The sequence below is a fragment of the Podarcis pityusensis genome (genome assembly GCF_964106645.2).
Source record: "Podarcis pityusensis genome assembly, chromosome: 2".
Taxonomy (NCBI): Eukaryota; Metazoa; Chordata; class Lepidosauria; order Squamata; family Lacertidae; genus Podarcis; species Podarcis pityusensis.
The window spans coordinates 59,360,683-59,379,092 of NC_138029.1; the positions used below are offsets into that span (position 1 = coordinate 59,360,683).

General features: G+C 40.1%; 1 protein-coding gene across 1 annotated transcript in view; it reads left to right on the top strand.

Moving 5' to 3' along the window:
- The first annotated feature begins 474 nt into the window (after positions 1-474).
- The window catches only part of PCBD2 (pterin-4 alpha-carbinolamine dehydratase 2), a 33,334-nt gene continuing 15,398 nt past the window's right edge, over positions 475-18,410 (top strand). Inside the window, exons 1-2 of the mRNA XM_080996361.1 lie at positions 475-628; positions 7,158-7,289. Of these exons, the coding sequence (XP_080852487.1) occupies positions 533-628; positions 7,158-7,289 (228 nt within the window). The 5' untranslated portion in view covers positions 475-532. The remainder of the gene's footprint in view (positions 629-7,157; positions 7,290-18,410) is intronic.

The following is an 18,410-nucleotide window of genomic DNA, read 5'->3' on the forward strand; positions in this document are numbered from 1 at the left end:
GAAAACATCAGGCGGCTGTTTTATGTGCCTCACAAAGGACACGGCCGGTGGCTAGAACCTCTGGGAGGAGATTTTCCCCCAACACTTTTGCTCTTCTAAAAATTGTTATGCTGTGAGAGCGCAGGCCAGGCGGTCTCCAAGCGACCCCCACTCCCTCCATGGAGGCTGACTCAGGGTGGGGTAGCAGCAGTGCAGAAGAAGGCCAAGGGGCTAGATGCGCTTGCAGCGGTTCTCAAACTGGGGGGTCTCCAGATGATGTTGGACTACAACTCCCGTCATCCCTCAGCTCTGACCTTGCTAGCTAGGGGTGATGGGAGTTGTAGTTCAACAACATCTGAGGACGCACAGGTTGAAAAAGGCTGCAGGGCATAATGAAAGTAAAGTGGGCGGGGAGAGCGACGGCCTTTCGCGCAGGAGGTTTGCCTTCCATCCCGCCTCTCCCTCAGCCGGGGAGTGGTGGGAGGAGTGGGCGGCGCATGCGCTTCCCCGTGGGAGGTGCCAGGTGGGCGGGTGGAGAAGCCACGCCGGAGCCATGCGAGGCGGCGCCTGGGCCGGCCTGAGGTGGCTGCGAGCGGGGCTGACGTCCGTGGCAGGACGAGGCAGTGGCAGAAGCGAGTGCTCCGCTATGGTGAGAGGTTGGGCGGCGAAGAAGGGAAGGGGACCTCGGAGGGACTCTCCCCACCCCGGCAGTAGCGTCACTTGGGCGGCGTTGGGTTTCGTTTCTTACCCCACCCCCGACTTCTCGGCCTCCCCTCCCGCGCAAAGTGGGTCCCGGGGACCTTTTGGTTTATATCCGCCCGTGCATTCATTCATAGTGGGATTCCTCCGGCAAGCATTGAGAGTGATTCCTTGGGCTTTCCCGCGCCCCACTTTCCGACCCAGCGAGGGAGGCTTGCGCCAACTTTTGCTCTTCTCACGTTTGGGATTGGGAAAGGACGAGCCTTCCTTTGGAGAGAAAGTGCATTCAAATAGGTCTGCTGTGTTTGGTAACGTTTCCTACCAGATGCTCACTGAGGTGCAAAACCCAGTGTCTGGATTGTGCCATTTACGATTTGGAAGGGGGATTCACGCGGAGGAATGCGCCCGTTTTCGGGGGATGGCGACGCATTTCTGTGCACCGCAAGCTAGCAGGTCAGGGAGAACAGCAGGCTTAGAAGTCTTGACACACTGACGTTTCCTTTTCTGTGTTCCAAGTGAGTTCAAGTCCACCTCCTGCCTGAATTCGTGCAGCTCAGACACAGGTTTACCATAACCACCTTAATGACAACTAGGCTGCATTGCATGGGGCACTTCCAGACTTTCACTACTTTTGGGTAGGATACAGTCACATACTCTTATCTGTAAATTCATGTTACAGGTAGGTAGCCGTGTTGGGGGGGAATTCCTTCCAGTAGCACCTTAGAGACCAACTAAGTTTGTTATTGGTAACATTGACCTTGTGCAACGAACCTGCTCAATACCCCCCCCCCCCAATAATTTTACACTGGAAAAATATAGAATAACAGTTGGTCGATTCAACTTCATATCATCACTCTTGAAACAAATCACAATAAATGCAGGTGCTTAGAAAATAGCCAATATAACTGAAAATAATTTTTTTTGTAACGAGTTCTTTCCACACATTATTGTGAACACCGGATGCTAAACACAGTAAGCAGTGAACATACATGTATCAGTCAGCTCTGCAGTCACCCCTTCTGTAGGAAGAAGCAGGGAATTTTCACCAATGCAACATATTAGTGGCCTGGTGCCTGTTTGTTTACTCAGAGGTAAAACTCACAGCCTTGAATTCAGAGGTACAAATGGCAAACTTATTCAAATTGGCAGGGAGCCTGTATGTTAGTTGCAGGCTCATCAGTACTGAATAATATTAAGGGATGAAGATAAGGCACACTTTGAACAATGCAGAAATGCAGTATAATGAAATAAGAAACACTAGGAACCTATTGCTATTACACAATGCATGGTAGATTATGTTTAAAGGTAGGAATTCCTCAAAACTGAACTCGTTTGTATCTCGCCTTTCCTCCACTGAGCTCAGAATGGGGAAAAAATATTTCCCCATTTTATTATTATAGCCTTAGGTACTTAGGCCAAGTAAGTGACTGACTTAAATTCACCCAGAGTGCTTCATGGGTGAGCAGAGACACCTGTGACTGTAGAAGCACTTTTTAACATTTATTTTGCTCTAGGGAAATGCCTGGTGCCTCAAAATAAAGAGAGCTTACAATTTGCAGTAGTAATTGAAACAGAAGAATAGAATAGATGAAATCAGGCATATAATTAAGGATTTGTGTCTGAATAATATTGACTTGTACTTGCATAAGAAGCAGAGAAATCAATTGCATATTCTTTCTGCCAGTTCTCTTTGGTACAAATTTCCCTCCTTGACGGAGTAATTTATGGGGATGTGAGTTCAGCACAATTATACATGGTGCAAAATTCAGCAGTCTGAAAACTTCAGCATTTGTTTAAATGGCAGTGAGGGGACACCAAATATGTTTCTGGCCATATGTTTTGGCAAGTGGCACTTGAAAATGTGGGGGCAATTGTTGGTAAACACAAATTTGTGTATGGTTATTTTGCATAACATGCCTTAAATATATACTGAGTACATAATGTAACAACTAGACAGAAAATTTTATTAGCTAATAAAAATATGTAGTTCATGATACATGCAGCCTACAAATAGGACCTGAGAGATGTGGGTTTGGGATCAGCCTCTCCAGTTTCAGCTGATTTTTGAATATGTAGATCTTCCACAGAGTCTTGAAAACTAATTTTGAGAATGTAAATTCAGAATGAGTAAATCCACTACAATTAAATATTGCCAGTTTGGGGGGTAGGCAATGGACCTCTGGGTTTATATGAGGGAGTCATGCAGCCCTAAGAAGCCTGAGCATTCCAGTGGTTAAATCCCTCCGCAGCTTTCTTTATGATCAAAGTAGATTTCTATTAGCAAGTACTTGTGATCACCATCCATTTCTTTCCATACCACAATCCACAAAATTGTACCCAAAGTGGCTCACAACATTCCGCTCATCTGGCTGGGTTTCCCCTGCCACTTTGGGCAGCTTCAAGCACATATAAAAACATAATAAAACGTTAATATAATGAAATAATAAAAACGTAATAAAACTTCCTGATGCAGGACTGCCTTCAGATATCTTCTAAAAGTTGTGTAGTTCTTTATCTCCTTGAGATCTGATGGGAAGGAGTTCCACAGGAAGGGCACCACTGTCAAAAATAACAACCACTTTTAATTTTCTTTAAAAATCATTTTATTGTAGGAGTCATTTGAATGTTTTAATTAGTAAACTCAGATTTGGAACTGATTAGAAGAAAGTTGGGTCTGAGTAAAAATTGCAATAGGTTGTATCTTTGTGGTCTTTTTCAACTTTACAATGTTAGTCCTACTTAGATTCAACCCCTTGAAAATAATGAGCATGAAAAGATTAGGTTCATTAATTTCATTGGGTCTCCTCTGAGTAGAGTGTATTCAGCTACTACCCAGTGTTGGTCTGGGTTACACTTTGTAGTAAAATATTCATAGGTGTACAAATTGAAGACCTGGGATTTAGCCTTGACTGCCAGTGTGCCCTGTGTGCTTAAGTGAGTCATGTGACAGACTGGAACCTCAGGTTCCTTCTTTGTACAAAGAAAAAAAATACTGCCTTCCTATGTCACAGACGAGTTAGAGATCTAAATTAACTGCTGGCTTCCACAAATACATAGGACACACTTTCAAATAGACTAGTGCGACAAACTACCCATACATGGTTTTCCTGTGCAAAACTGCTGAAGAAGAACATGGAATTTTGCAACATCAAAAGCAAACAGTATGTGGACATTGAATTGTCAATATTGGACAAGCAACTGAAACAGCCATACTTGACCCCGTGATCTTGTCATTGTATCCTACCTCATAACTGCTTTAAAGATGGTCAGCAAATAAAAGTGATCGATTATAAATAATCTGGGAAAGCTACAGTATGACATCCACCGGACCTCCTATATCAGTAATTCAGGTATCAGAGTGATGTCAGAAAACAATGGAAGGATGACCAGTTATTTGATAACAGTGCCCTTTGGTTCAGAATCCATGAAAGCATTTGAAACCTCTGTCTGAGGCTTAAAATCATGATCCCCTTGCCCTGTTTATGCTCATATTCTTCACATGTGCTTATTATATTAAAGTATTGTTCAGGTTTTTTAAAAAAAACACCTGTGTAATTGGAAGTGAGAATTTTAAAATTATTTTTATACAAAAAATATACACAGAGAGACAAAACATAGAAGCTTGAAAAATATACTGTCACTGCAATCTTATGCATGTCTACATAGATGTAAGCCCCATTAAGTTAAATGGGGCTTACTTTCATGTAAGTGGATTGTAGCCTAACTATATTAAATATCAATTAAGATTCCAAAATAAAAAAGAAGCATTCTTCTGCCTAAAGATAATTTATATTTTGAGAATAACTATCTCATCAACAATTCCTTTCACATTAAATTTGAATAGTAATTATTAACAGGCTAGATATAAAATTTGTCACCAGTCATTAGGCTTTCAAAATTTCTAATTACTACCAACCATTTAATATGTAATTAATTTGATTAAAATATGCAGTTAATTTGATTAATTTTTAAAGGTTTAGTAAGAGATTTCTAAAACTTCAAAAGTAATCCTAACTGCAATAAATAAACAAACACATACATACATACATACATGCATACATATTGGACTCTGAATATTTTAAGGACATGAGAAATACAATACTATAGGTTTTTTGTTTTGTGAGGGATTTTTTCCCCTCTTTCATGTTAAGTAATGTTTCATACTTATTTGTTTCGTACTTATTTGTTTACATTTATTTTGGTGTCTACAAAATGTTTTGTAATAAAGGAAAATTTTAACAGCCTGTTTTGCTTTATATTATCGTGAATCACTATTGAGACTTGAAATAATACAGTGCCATCTAGTGGGTAAGCTTAAATTTTCACGCAGCAAATGTAGCTGCTCAGATAAAGGATTCATTTTTAAAAATTGTCCATGGTTGAAATATATATGAGTATGAGGTTGAATTTTGAGGTTTACAGTGTGATCTTATACAAGTCTCATTTACTTCATCGGGACTTACAGGTACATGGGTATAAAACTGGAGGCTTATAGTGCAACCCAAACTGTGTCTACTCATAAGTAATGCATATTCTGAGAAAATTCTGAATTTGGATATCAGAACATTTATCAGCCCCAGTTTAACAGTGTGGGATGCTTCTGTTCAAGATCTTCACTGTTCCATTCCATTTCCTCTCAGTTTTCCATTCACTCAGCATTCTGTGGGCACAGAACATGCTCATTGGGTGGTTTTGATGTTTGTGTGGAGTGAACACACCAATCCCCAGCACCAGATATATTAAAATCTAGCATATATCTATTAAGTTCTATGAGCAGCTGTCACTTGCATCTCTGGGAACATTTGAAAATAGCTCATTGGTTTGTATTCAGTGTCGATCATTTTCAGAATACACCCACTGACTTGAATGGGTATGACTAAAATGTATTAATTTCAGTGGGTGTACTCTGAGCAGAATTTAGTTGACTATAAATCAGGCATAAGGGATGCGGGTGGCGCTGTGGGTAAAACCTCAGCGCCTAGGACTTGCCGATCGTCAGGTCGGCGGTTCGAATCCCCGCGGCGGGGTGCGCTCCCGTCGCTCGGTCCCAGCGCCTGCCAACCTAGCAGTTTGAAAGCACCCCCGGGTGCAAGTAGATAAATAGGGACCGCTTACTAGCGGGAAGGTAAACGGCGTTTCCGCGTGCTGCGCTGGCTCGCCAGATGCAGCTTGTCACGCTGGCCATGTGACCCGGAAGTGTCTTCGGACAGCGCTGGCCCCCGGCCTCTTAAGTGAGAAGGGCGCGTAACCCCAGAGTCGGACACAACTGGCCCGTACGGGCAGGGATACCTTTACCTTTACCTTTAAATCAGGCATAGGCAAACTTGGCCCTCCAGATGTTTTGGGACTACAACTCCCATCATCCCTGACCACTGGTCCTGTTAGCTAGGGATGATGGGAGTTGTAGTCCCAAAACATCTGGAGGGCTGAGTTTACCTGCTATAAGTCAATATGTGTAACCATCTTTGCCATATGTCATTGAAGTACATGGTTACTAACTTTTCAAAGATGGCTATTTCAGAATTAGTGAAAATAGTTGAACTCACAGGATTCTTTGGTTACTTCAGGACTTTTGATGTTGGATAGTTTTCAGATCACTCAGAGACAATTATAATAATGCTGTAAGACAAAAACACTTTTGACTACATACTTAATTCGGTATAATTTAAAACACTTACCTCTGTTGAGTTGTATTGCTTTTAGAGTGAGAGAGATAAGCATATGCTTATATATTCTATTCAAACAAGTGGGATTTAAAAAGTGATTAACTTTGGCAGCATCATGCACACAGCTTCTCATAGTGTCAGCTTTAGAACACTAATAGCATATGTACATGCTTATTTGGAAGCAAATATCACTATATTCAATGGCACTTACTCCCTAGTTGAGAGTGTTTAGGATTCCACCTAAGATACATGTTAATTTAAAAGCAACACATGGGCAGACAAAGGAGCTGCCATAGTCCAACCTCCCATTCTTACAGTGGCCAACTAGGTGCTCATGGAAAGCCTGTTAGCAGGACATGAGTGCAAGAGCAGTTTCCTCACTTGTTCCCCAACAGGTGGTAGCCAAAGGCATACTGCATCCAAACTTGGAGGTAGCACAGAGCCATCGTGGCCTTGGCCTAGGTCAGTGATGGCCAAACTTGGCCCTCCAGCTGTTTTGGGACTACAATTCCCACCATCCCTGACCACTGGTCCAGTTAGCTAGGGATGATGGGAGTTGTAGTCCCAAAACAGCTGGAGGGCCAAGTTTGGCCATCACTGACCTAGGTGCTGAATGTAAGTGGATGGAAATGGTTTGCCTGATACAAACATAATGACCTCATATAATTTTTCTGTTGATGTCCTGCAGTATTTTCACTGTGACTACACAAACCAGTATGACAAAAAAAACACATTACAGCTTTTGAAAAGAAGCAGAACTTGGAAACCATGGTTATGAAATCCATTCCCCCCCCCCTTTGTCTACCTTGATAGTCTTCACAGCTTCACTGGTTGACTACGGAAGAAAGGAACCAAGTTTTACACGAGCTCAAAGCTTCAGGATGGTCCGAGCTGACTGAAAGGGATGCCATATACAAAGAATTCATCTTCAAAACTTTCAACCAGGTAAATACTTCATTATTGCTATTTTAAGGAAATGGATCTAGCTTATATTTTTACTTCTTAGCTACCGGAACCTGTTCTTCAAAGGCCAATCTATTCACACAAATATTATCACTTTAAAAGTATTGGCGAAATCCTGATCTGGGTTCCATAGATATCATTTCTGTTCTTTAGTGTTAAATCCCTGTTACAATGAATGAGCCAGTCTATATTTGAATGACGGGGGCAGGCCATTTGTAGCTCTGGATATTTATTGATGCCACACCTGATTTGAAGCTAATTAAACTTAGCTTTACTTCAGTTCATGTTGTCTGATTTTCAGAAAGAATTTGCATACTTCCTGCTGCTTTTTTCCTGTGCTAGTAGGATTCTGGAAAGTAAGCTTCGCCAGCAGAAAAGCATGCTTGGTGAGGAGGTTTCAGAAGGATTAGTTTGAACAAGGGAAGATTAAGTAACCCCATTCTGCCCACCAGTTCTCTGATTTAAATTACTCTCACTGCTGTGTACCCATTTAGTATGACCCATATTCTAGCACACCATCATGTTTACTTAGGCACTGAAATGGTACTAGGAAGCAACTTGTGACATAAAATTCTTTTGACTTAATGTGGGTTAAAATGATCAATTTTTTTTTTTGCTTTTGGAGATAGATATAAATCTTTACAATTTCAGTTCCATGCTGTTGATAATATTTACTAGTACCCCAATGCTTTTAATTTATAGAAACTTCCCAAAGCTTGGGTTTGTGCACACAGAGAGAGAGCAGATCTAATAGATCTAACACAACCTATGCCTAAAACTCAGCTATGTATCAGTCAGTATCGTTTAAGGTCAGGATGTAAACTACCATATTCTTCCTCAAGTCAGTAAATCTTCAGTTTACAGAACATAATACAACTATTTAACAAAAGTCAGACAGCCAAGAAGTATAATTTCCTCAGTGAGCTTCACTTTGCCCTTTGCAGATGGCATAAAATCAGGTGTGTAAAAAGCTGACAAGTTGAAATGACATAAAAGGCATTTCAGATTTATTTGTTGCACATGATATTGAGTTGATTGATCTGTTCATTGAATTTTTATTGCTTTCACAGATAACACAAATGACATATGATGCTTAGAAAACTCTTTATTCATTCCAGGTTTTGAAGACTGTATATCAACAGATGTTAACATACCTTATTGCCAAAGTTTTGTAAGCCCATAGGAATATCTATTATTTTGTGTATTACATCCAGCAGAGGAAGAATGGACAGATTCTTTGCAAATCAGGGTAAATATGGGTCAGAGGTAGTTTACTTGGTAAAAGTTTTCACTGACAAGCTGTCAAGTTATGGATTTACGGAATTGTTCTAAAATACCATGCTTTAGAATTCTGACAATCTCTATATCTTCTACCAAGTTGTAAATATGGTATAACATCTTCCCTCCCCCTCCTTTTTTCCTTTGTGTCATGTCTTTTAGAAAGTCAGCCTATAGGCAGGGACTATCTGGTTTTTCTTTATCTTACAAAAGCTACTCAGGGAGCCTTTTGGGCTGAAGGAAGAAGACATAAAAATGCTTTTAAATACGTAAGACCTATTGGCTTATGCTCGGACCATAGGTGAAGAATAAAAAGGTGGAATAGGAACTCCATTTTTTCCTTTCCTTTCATTGCTTTTAGATTATACTTACCATTATATTGCCTTTGATGTTGTGTCTGAACAATGCAGACATGGTCTTTTATCTTAAACTTGCTCATGTGACCATATCCTTTTCATCTGTGGGGAGAGGAATGAACAACGTGAATAGGATTCTTGCAGGTACATATAAATCTGATAGTAAAATCTTACCATAATAATATATGTTTCTTAATATTTATATAGCACTCTTAGTTGTCCATTTTTAATCCATACAACCCAGGACTGAGGCTGTGAGAGAGTAGCTTGCTTAAGTTCATGGGTGACATAAGATTCAAACCAGGGAGTTCTTGATTCATAACTCGGTCTCCAACTACTACCCAAAAGAGTTTTGTATTTATGCACAGCCCACAGTGAAAAACCAGTCTCTAGAGCTGTGGTTTCCAACGTGGGGCACCCCCCCCACAGGGGGGCAATTTGATTTTTAAAGGAGCCAATTCGAGAATGAGTTATTAACAGTTAATGGCCTTTTAGGCTTCTTCCATGTGAATAGGAGTTCACTTTTTGAATAATAAGGGGGTGGCATCAGGATTTTAGAGATGCTTAGGTGGGGATGGCAAAAAAAAGGTTGTGAACCCTGCTCTAGAGGAAAGCTAGCTCTTTATTTGAGCCAGGAAATATGGCTGTTGAAGAGCTGATTATATACATCCAAACAGAAAGAAGCTCGTTACACTTCCTTTTTTGGTCTATATTTTTTCTTTTTTAAAAAAGGAACAGAAACATTGGGGATTTGGGAGAAACGGCTATCTGTTACTTTCCTGTTTAATATGTAGGCAGTTCAGTAAGCTTCGCTGAAAATTACAGCTATAACTTGAATTTGTCATCTCTTGTGGATTTTTTTAAAAGTACAAAACACATGCAGTTATCAATTAAAACCTAATTCATTATGTATCAGAATTCTGCAGTGCAGCATTCATTAACCCTATTTCCTCTCAGCGTGCATAACAAAAGTCTTGCAAACATCTAGACCAGAGAAGGTCACTTTACCAGATGTTTGGAGATGAGACATCTCTGCTTTGCATCACCTCTTGTTTGTTTCTGATTGCATCCCAGTCTGTCTCTTGAAAAGGGCCATCATCACAAGGCTGGATTTCATCACAAAAGGAATACCCTTCAAAATCATGTGTTTGACTGGAAAGATTCTTCTCTGGGTTGTGTGTGTGTGTGTGTGTGTGTTTTGTAGGTAGCATAGAATATGATTACAGTTAAAAGGGTAGAGGAAACGGCGTTCCTTGAGTTTGGAAGTAGTTACGGAGTTTCTTCCTTTCTCCCGTATTGTCAGCCAAGTTTCCTGTTTATTTTGGCCAAACGGCAATAGAAGAGAGAAGGATATTTAGAAAAAGGGGCACATGGTGAAGATACGCAGGACTGGCTGGGATACTTGAAGGCAGTTTACAAAAAACTACTATGTTTATTAAATAAAGGCTTCAAGTTAAAGACTTCATTTAGCTTTTGGTACCACTTTTTTGCGTCTTATAACTGATGTGAGAAAGTAAACCCTGTGAATGTCAGGACTGTAGTTAATATGTTTTAACAGGGTGGTATTCCTGTTTGAAGACTCCTAGTCTGATTTTTAAGATGCATGACTAGGTTCTATTTCAGTCTTGTTAGATACATGAATAATCTAATGGAAGTAGGCTGCAGGCAGGTTGCCAATTCAGTTGTACAAAGAAATATGTTTCAGGAATCCTGCTGAGCTGAATTGAGTTTCCTGGAGAAGATTTTTCAGGGTTCTTGACTTCATCTTCATTGTTCAGGGAAGTTTTTAATCTGTGATATTTTACTGTATTTTTGGTTTCTATGGAAGCCGCCCAGAGTGGCTGGGGAAACCCAGCCAGATGGGCGGGGTACAAATAATAAATTATTATTATTATTATTATTATTATTATTATTATCTGCAGTGACTGTATTTCACAATCCTGAACCATAAGAATCATAGCGGATATAACGTTTCTTGTCATATATTTGTATAAAGGCTTGCACAGTATGCAGAGCAAACTAAATAGTAGTTTTGGTACTGAAGTTTTATTAACTGTCAATTCCTTAACTCCAGTAAGTTTGGTAATTTCTGAAAGGTTTCTCTCAGTTTCCTGTATCCTATTAGGGTATTTTTTTGCACATTTGTAGGTGTCCTTGGGCCCATTAAATGATACTTTTCTCTAATTGAGATTTATAATTAATATTTTCTTATTTAGCATGGACTGATAGTATCTAATTCTCATAGTTTTGGAGAAATGTTTGAGATCATGCAGGTGAATGTTTCAGTCCAGCAACAGCAGTCTGCACGTAGAAATAGGTTTCCATGCATGGATTTGCTGTAGAGACACATCACACATGGGGTGCGGGGAAGAGGCCTCCTATTTGTGTGCAGTGCAGCAATTGAAGGAGAGGGAATTGTCTCTAAATCCTCTCAATAACGTATCACTGAAAAGCTTCACCCTACACAGTAGCTTCCATTAGCTGTTGAGTGGGTGGAGTAAGGAGAAAGGAAAGCGTGAGGACCCTTTCCAGGCTAACAACTGAATGTTGTTAGGAGAGATTCCACACACAAGGCAGTTGCCTTGGGACACAGCAGCAGATTATATAGACACTTGTTGTGGTTGTCAAGCTCCCAGCATGTCTCTCAGTTTGGGACCTGAAGGATGTTGGATAGGGATTTATCTTGGTTTGCACCACTGAACCAAAGAATGCAAAGGGGAAAGCCACAGTCTGACACTCAAAAAGTAGAATTTAATATGATCTATAAGATGGCTGATATGTGTTGATTTGTTTGTTAATTGACAGACTTCCTGGTTTGGATCTTTTTCTACCCATCCCCATCCCATCTAGCATTATTTGCAAAAGTTGAGTCCTTATAGTAGCTCTGTGTTTGGGGGGGTACTTATGCTGGTGGTGGCTCAAAAACCCAACAGGGCTTTCGGCTGAGTTTTTTTTTTGGGAAAGAGTCAGGGCCATAGCTGTCAACGTTTCCCTTTTTTAAGGGAAATTCCCTTATTCCGAATAGGATTCCTCGCAAGAAAAGGGAAAAGTTGACAGCTATTTTCAGGGCTCTAGATTAGTTGTCTCCAATCTGTTCAGCCCTGGGGCTCACGTTTAACTCCAACATGCACTTGGGGGCCTATTTCTTAAATTTTCTTAAAACAGTTGTATGGTGGAAGTGCTGCTGTTGCAGACCCCTCTTGGATTAAACCACAACCCAATAATGGGTCCCTCCCAGCCCACTAATTGAAAACCAGTGGTCAGGTGCTAGACAGGTATTTGGAGACAGTAATGGGGTTGATATGGGCCAATAAATTGAAGCTGAACCCTGAAAAGACACAGTTGTTGTGTGTTCCAAGTTCTCAAGGAAGTGGGTAGACTGCTTGTTTCAGGCAGAGTTGCATTCTCCTGGAAGGATCAGGTCCATACTCCTGGATCCCATATTGTCACATGAGATCCAGGTGGCCTTGGTAGCTAGGAGTACCTATTTGCAGTAATGGTTAGTTCACCAGACCTGGCTCCTTTTGGATAGAGATGACTTGGCCACATTGCCCCATGCTCTGGTAACTTCCGAACTGGATTATTGCAATGTGCTCCACATTAGGCTGCACTTGAAGACAACTCAGAAACTTCAGCTGTTTTGAAATGCAGTAGCCAGATTATTGGCAGGGGTTGCCTTTAGAACCCATAAAACCCTTGTTCTACAGTGGCTGCCAGTTCATTTCTGGTTCCAATTTAAGGTGCTCACACTAGTGTTTAAAGCTCTAAATTACATAGGGCCCAAATGTTAGAGACAATCTCCTGTCCTACAGACCCTCTTGGGTGTTAGGATGTTAGGATCAGCAGAGGGGACCCTCTTAATAGTTCCACCACACTTTTAAGTTTTGAGTGGTGTTGACTCAGGGGAAGGCATTCTTTGTGGCAGCCTGTGAGTTGTGCAATTCTCTCCCCATAGATGTGGGTCTGATGTCTTCATTGTACAGCTTTCAGTGAATGCTGAACATTCACCTCTTTACCTTAGCCTTTACCATCTGAGACATATGTTTTCAGCACCCACCCTATGAGTACAATTTGTCTTAGCTGTTTTTAATACTGATTTGTAATTTGTTGTCACCTGCCCTGGGGACCCGCTGGTGAAGCGTAGGTCATTACATATTAGTAATTAGTAATATGTAGCTCATTGCTACACATAGTCTACAATGCCATTCGTACTTAGCTGGAAGTACTCTCCATTGAACACAGTGGGACTTACTTCTTTGTAACATTGCCTTGTTAATAGCTGCTAGCACCTGTTCCCTTGCTAAATACCACCAAAATAGAATTGCTTTGGCAGACTGTGCACCAGGGCTTTTTAGGCCCCCTTATCCCCACCCTTGGAATCTCTCTTGCCAAAGCTGCTTCTGAAAGTCAGGAGACGGCTCCCCCCATGACGACATTCAGTGTCAACACAGCCACAAGTTGGCAACCCCTCTTTATGTTCTTGGGGCTCTTTTGATCTTGGCCTTTGAATTCTGCAAAACCACAGCTATTGCAGTTATGCACGCTTTATAAAATGTGAATACTTCGGAGCACAGAGCGCAAGTTGAAGAATTTAATTCTCCCCACGTGGAACTTGGAACTTTTCAGCTGAGGGACAGCCAGCTCTGCTTATAAACGGAGCATTGGGGTGACCTAGATGGACTGGTCTCTACTCATAGTATTCTTCATGTGTGATGATGGCTTTTTGGCATAAGGTGCTGGGTTTTATTTATTTATTTTTATCTCTACTTAATTAAGTACCATGAAGGGACTACTTCTCATAGTCTGTGGTACTAAAATTCTTTGGCATAGGTTTTTAATCAATGCCTGGAGTCAGCTATTCCTTAAATGTAGGTCAGCTTGCTGCATAAAACAATTAAGTCCTTGGGAACTTACTTGAATTTGGATACATTCTTCCCCTACCCCGCCACTCTGTAACTTTCTCATCACATCCCTTTGTCTTCTCTGTTGATCAAAGTCGAGTCAAGTTGTTTTTATGGGCATAGTCCGAATATTTCATAGCTGTCTTGCAATACTTAATCCTTTGGCTCTTTGACTGAAAAATGTCTACGCCTTTTTATGTACTGAAAACATAATATCTTTTAGCCTACAACCTGCAAACTTAAAATGAATTTTATGTCAAATATTCAGTTGTGGGCCACATCTCTTGCTTTTTATGTGCCACAGTGGCCTTGTGTTTCCCTCCCCTCCATTGTCTGATAGTGAGGTCATTTCTAGTCCTCTGAGAAACTTTATTCCCAGCCAGATGCGGCCCATATATTAAAAGTAGCACCTGTGGCTAATATCACAGCAGCTTACCATAAATTTACATGGTAACCAGGATTATATCTGTCAAGACTGTTAGAAATGTCTAGATTTAATTTGATTTCCAGTATTGAAGGGGTTCTCCTAACATTTTGCTTCATAAATATATTTTTTAAAGTTTTAAAAATCACTCCACTGTTAAGGTTTTTACGGCACTCCCAGCACCCTTAAGTTGATTTGTTAAATGGAGGGCAGAGTAATGCAACTTGGCTGTATTAGGATCGGAAACAAAAGCATTTGTGACAAATTTAGCCCTTTTGCGTGAATCTTCTTGGAGTCACACCAGTGATTGCTTTTGGGTGTAGCTTGTGTCGGATGTACTTCTTTTCTAAAGAAGAGCACTGAAGATCTGATAGGTTGACCATTCAAAAGCCAAGTTCATTTTCATGGCTTTCAGTAGATTCATTGTCTTAGTTGCTCCCATTTTATACTGTTGCACTTGATTACCTTTTGAATGAGTTTTATATCCACCTACGTTGGGCCTGTGTTTTTCATATGTTTTTTCCTGAGCCGCCTCATTTCCCATTATCCTGAGTCCTCTGCCATATGCTGTGATTTGCGCACCTGCAAAGTTTATAACAGTAATTCTTTGGGTAGTTAGGTTGATGGGTAGCCTCCCTGTATACAGGGATAAAATAGCCGATTTGCTATAAATCAAGGTTATTTACGAGCAGTGTTTGAAAGCGGAGAAAAACCTCTGTATTTGAAAATGGTGGTTGAATATTGAACTTCTGGTTTCTGTACCTGTTTGAGGTTATTTCTTTTATGAAAAGCTGGTGGTAAAATTTCCAGGACTCAAAGATATCAATTCACAGGTGCAAAAGTATCAAAACCTTAGTGCAAGAGTAGACTGGTAATACAATTCTAAGCATATATATATATATATATATATATATATGAAAAACAAGTAGTTCTAACATGACCAGATTCTCTTTTGGTTTATAACTTCTCATTGGGTGAGTAAATAACACACTTGTATCAGACTCAAAAGATTGCAGGGCAAAGGTTTAGCTGTGAGACCTGGAAGCTTTCCATCCATTCGTAATTTTAACATGCTGCTAGTGCCAAAAGCTAATTTTCTGGGTGATGATTAAGTGAACTTTAAAATTAACCATTTATCATTTCTTCTGTCTTGAGAGAAAGACTAGGAAACTGGTAAACCTGATCAACACGGTTTTTTTTTTTTTTTAAATTATTATGAAATTTGACATTGTTTTTCCTTGTAATAGGAGAATTTATGAAGTTCCACAGGTTGTTGCAGTTGTCTGCATTCAAATACTTAACTTCACAGCATTCAGAGTGTCAATGGTAGTCAAAAGCATCACTAAAAATGCTTGAGTCTGTTAAAAGACCTAAGGTCAAGGCAACATTCATCCCTGTGTGCAGTTAGTTTAAAAACAATATCAGCTCCCCCCCCCCCCAATTTAAACAATAGAACTTTCACGCTACATTGGTAGCTCTATTTTCATAAGGGTGTGCTTGCACCAGCAGAAACCTACTTCATCTCAGTTGGTCTGAATGCAATGGAATGACAGAGTTGGTGTTAGCAATGCAACTAGTACAGAAGAGAAGAGCTTTAGCGCTAATGCAGCTATTGCAGCAAACCACTTCTGAGTGAGAGGGCAGGTGTGGAACTACCCCATGTGAGTCCCATTCTTTCTGTCTGTAGTTGTTCCACCAGTGACAGATTCCAAAGTTGCATACTTTCTCAAGATTTAATTTCAAAACACAGTGCCATTGTAAACGGCAACATGCTTATGGAAGAGAAATTAGCACAGTTGCCATATATTATTTTTCACCACATTTATCTTTATTTAGGAAGTTGGGCTCTCTTAACTATCTTCATTCATTCTGCCTTCTTACTATGGGGTTGGTCCTTTGGTAAACCAATTTTTTTGGGTACAATTTATCAGAAGACATCCAATTAGGTTGTTGCCTTTATATTCCATTGCGTCATAAAGGCAGTGATGGCTCACACAAGAATCAGAGCTCACCTCTGTTTTGGTAGGGAGCAGTTGTTAGTCCTGTGAGTGGTTGGTTGGGGGGCAGAATTCTGCACAAATGCCAAGTATTATTTTGTTTATGTTTAGCTACTGTGAGCTTTAATGCCCAAATAATAAATTGTCAGTATCAGGAGGCACAGCTATTGCTAATAATTAAACCATTGCAGATGTGTTTGGGGACCATTTGACTATGTTTTTAGAATGAGAATGGCAATTTGATTGCACACAGAAAATGCCATGTTGAACTATGAAGGATAGAAATTGAGAAACGGTGGCTGGGGCTATTATAGTCTGCCTTCTATGAACTGCCCAAAAGAGCTAGTGTGCTGTGCTGATAAAAATGGGGTTCTAGCTGCACATAGTATAAGGCAGCTTCCTATATTCCTAAGTCAAACCACTGGCCAATCTAGTTCAATATTGCCTACACTGTCTGGCAGTGACTTTCCCAGAATTTCAGGTAGGAGGTATTCCCAGCCCTACCTGGAGATGTCAGGAACTGAACCTGGAACTTTCTGCCACTAAGGTAGATGCGGTTGCCCTTCCCCACACTTCTGGCGTGGTGCATATTATTATCGGTAAGATTTAGCTGTGGCTTTTCTTTAAGTGGTGTTGTGAGGTTCTTTAACTTGTTACAAGTGAATAATCAACACTATGATTCTGTTATTCTTCTGTGAAATAATATACCCATCACTTCCTCCAAGAACCTCAGAGTGATGCTTGCACTCATAAAAGACCTGTATGTTAGATTACGTTGAGAGATAGTGACTTGCCCCAAAGCTTCAAGCCTGCTTTGGGATTTGAACCTGTGGTTTTCATGTCCAAGCCCAACAGTCTGCACCACGTGTGTGTGTGTGTGTGTGTGTGTGTGTGTGTGTGTATGTGTGTATTCCCTCTCTCTGTTTCTCTGGAATGGAGATGCTCTTCTAGAATTTACTGTGATTATTGCAATACAGGTTTAGGTATGTTAATCCTGGCGTATCCAAAATAAATAGAGCCAGGAAGTTCCATACAGTTTGATTCTTATGAAAACAAATCTTTTGAAAGTAGTATAGATTTATTAACTATTATATGCTATAATAATTATTCTACAGTGAATTTTAAGTATGTGTGAAAACACTGGCCGTAATCCAAACAACTGTGTGACTGTCTTAGCTTCTCAGAGAGACTTTACACTTTTAAAAAAATCCTGGCGCTTTTAAGAAGCAGTGTAGTTTAGTTGGAGTGTTGCACTAGGACTGGGGTGTCCCAGTTTTAAATCCTGACTCTACCATGAAGCTTATTGGGTTAATTTGTGCCGGTAATTCTCTCATAGCCTGATAGGTTTGGTGTGAGGATAAAATGGAGAGGACAACTATATATAATGCATTTACGTTCTTGAATAAAAGATGTGTTGTAAATGTAAGAAACAAAAATTAACTGAATAGCAGCCCTCACCTCGTGTCTCCTGCTGATTTTGAAACTTTATGGTTGTTTGAAAGAAAGAGGATAAAAACACCACTAGATATCTCAAGGCATAGTGGCAATTGTCTTTGTCAGCTAATTTGAAAGGATGAAAAGAGATGTATTTATAGATAATGAATTAAATGTTCTGGTTTTAACATAGACATTTATTTTATAGCCCATCTTTCAGTGTATAACAGGGCCACAAGTTTAGCTGTACCAAATCCAGAAGTTTCACATAGTTACTAGCTTTGTGAATTCATGGTTCCTCATTACGTTCAAAAGGAGAGGAACATATGGTTGGGTCAACTGCAGAAGGAAGGCAGCTATTTATTCTTAATTTGAGCTGCCGAATACTTGTAAGATGGCTTGATTAACTAAAATTTGGAGTTCTGCCATGTCTGAAAAACCCATCACTATTCATTCAATCTGCACCATGTATTGTTTTCAGCTGCTTTGTTTCAGTTGTGCAAGTCTTTAGCTTTGCATCGCCTCCGTCTTCCAACAAGATCTCAGCTGGACATTCATTTTTAAAATGTTAATAAACATTTTGTCTTGTAGATTTCATGAACACTTTTGGATAAATATTTGGTGTCTTGGATGTAATATTTAGTGCAGAGGTTACATCTGTCCAAATCTCTTTAACAGCCTTCACCTACTTTGAAATTGCGGCCGTGAACAAG